This window comes from Sipha flava, unplaced genomic scaffold (assembly GCF_003268045.1).
Source record: "Sipha flava isolate LNK unplaced genomic scaffold, YSA_version1 488_pilon_pilon, whole genome shotgun sequence".
NCBI lineage: Eukaryota > Metazoa > Arthropoda > Insecta > Hemiptera > Aphididae > Sipha > Sipha flava.
The window spans coordinates 1-1,582 of NW_020273298.1; the positions used below are offsets into that span (position 1 = coordinate 1).

General features: G+C 22.6%; 1 protein-coding gene across 1 annotated transcript; it reads left to right on the top strand.

Moving 5' to 3' along the window:
* Nucleotides 1-133: 133 nt before the first annotated feature.
* LOC112689977 (homeobox protein 10-like) lies at nucleotides 134-1,300 on the top strand. The gene is made up of 5 exons (XM_025563865.1): nucleotides 134-191; nucleotides 356-469; nucleotides 541-672; nucleotides 913-993; nucleotides 1,053-1,300. The coding sequence occupies exons 1-5, from the start codon at nucleotides 134-136 to the stop codon at nucleotides 1,298-1,300; spliced, it is 633 nt and encodes a 210-aa protein (XP_025419650.1).
* The last annotated feature ends 282 nt before the right edge of the window (nucleotides 1,301-1,582 follow it).

The following is a 1,582-nucleotide window of genomic DNA, read 5'->3' on the forward strand; positions in this document are numbered from 1 at the left end:
TATTGTAATTTCAATGCGGTAGTGAACATATACAATAAATTGTACTCCTGCCCCGATACTCCATCGATAAACGTAATATTGCCGAGATTGACGCTTGTCCCGTTGTTCGGCCGAGCGCTTCAATTGTCAAATTATGAGACCAAAAATTCAAGTAAAAAGAAGATTATTTAATGCAACTTCTTCTAGTCAAGGTATTGTTTTTAAAAAAATAATGATTATATTTTAACAAAAACTTAAATATAATTATGACTTTAGAATTAAGATAGTATAAACACTAATTATGTTATAATAATACTATATACTTATATAGTATGTATAGTAGTACAAAATAATGTTTTATATTTTTTTTCTTCAGATTTTTCAGATAATTTTTGTAGTTTAAAAAGTAGTACCCAGAATGATATTCCTGATTCACCAGATAATCCAGATATTTTTAACACTTCAACTAATGATTCATCTAATACTTTTGGTAAATAATACTAAACAATTGCCTAATATATATACTTTATACAATATATTATATGTATATTATATATTTAGTAACTATGCAAGAGTCGACTGTTGTACATACTACTGCATCACCATTTAAAGTCACTCAGTTAAATTCAAATCCATATGAAGACATTAAAGTAAATCAACCCCTAACTAAAAGTTCCAGGATGCTTGTTTCAGGTAAGAAAAAAACTTAATGTACTTAAATTCTAAATAAATTTTCTAAAATATTTTTAAAACATTCAAATTTGCTCATTTGATTATATATTGAATAGTTATAATATTTAATTATTTAGAATATTAATGTCAATTATACTATAAATAACTTAAATAATTTTACTCTATAATTATATTTTAACTATTTTAATATGCATTTAATATATTATTTTGCTTTTTATGTAATAACTGTTATTTCTACAGCGACATCTTCATTTCATGTTACTACTATAGATAAACACAAACCAAATTTTAATGCTACTCAACGTGAATCATCTTCTGATGGTAATTATTATATTAATCTCTGTTATTCTTTTAATTTTCTTGTTTATCTTTTTTGACAGAAACATTGAAAAAAATATTAAGTGTAGTCATGAAAATTAAGTATGATGTTGAAAACATTAGTCATAATCAAACTCGAATGGACAACATTTTGAATGAAACTATCATCAATATAGGTAGCATTTCCAGTAATGGTCATGAAAATTCAAATACTAATGATGATAATGATTATTGTTTGCTACTACCACTTCATAATGAGGAAGAACTAATTAATTTTGAAGATAAATTATTAAACAATCTTTCAGATTAAATGTTGTAAGTACTATTTAAAAATAGTTTTTAAAAAGATAATCTTGATCATTGACATTTTTAATATTTCTCATATATAATATTGTATAATTTTTTTTTTAATTTTTTTTCAAATAAATATATATATATATTAAAAAATAATAAAAATAAATCAGTTATAAATAAATATTAAAATATTAATTTTATTATTCCAGGTTAATGGTCTCAAAAGATTAGCAAAAAAATCTTTAACTTCAACAATACGACAAATGCTAAGAACAATATTCGATGATGAATTTTTACA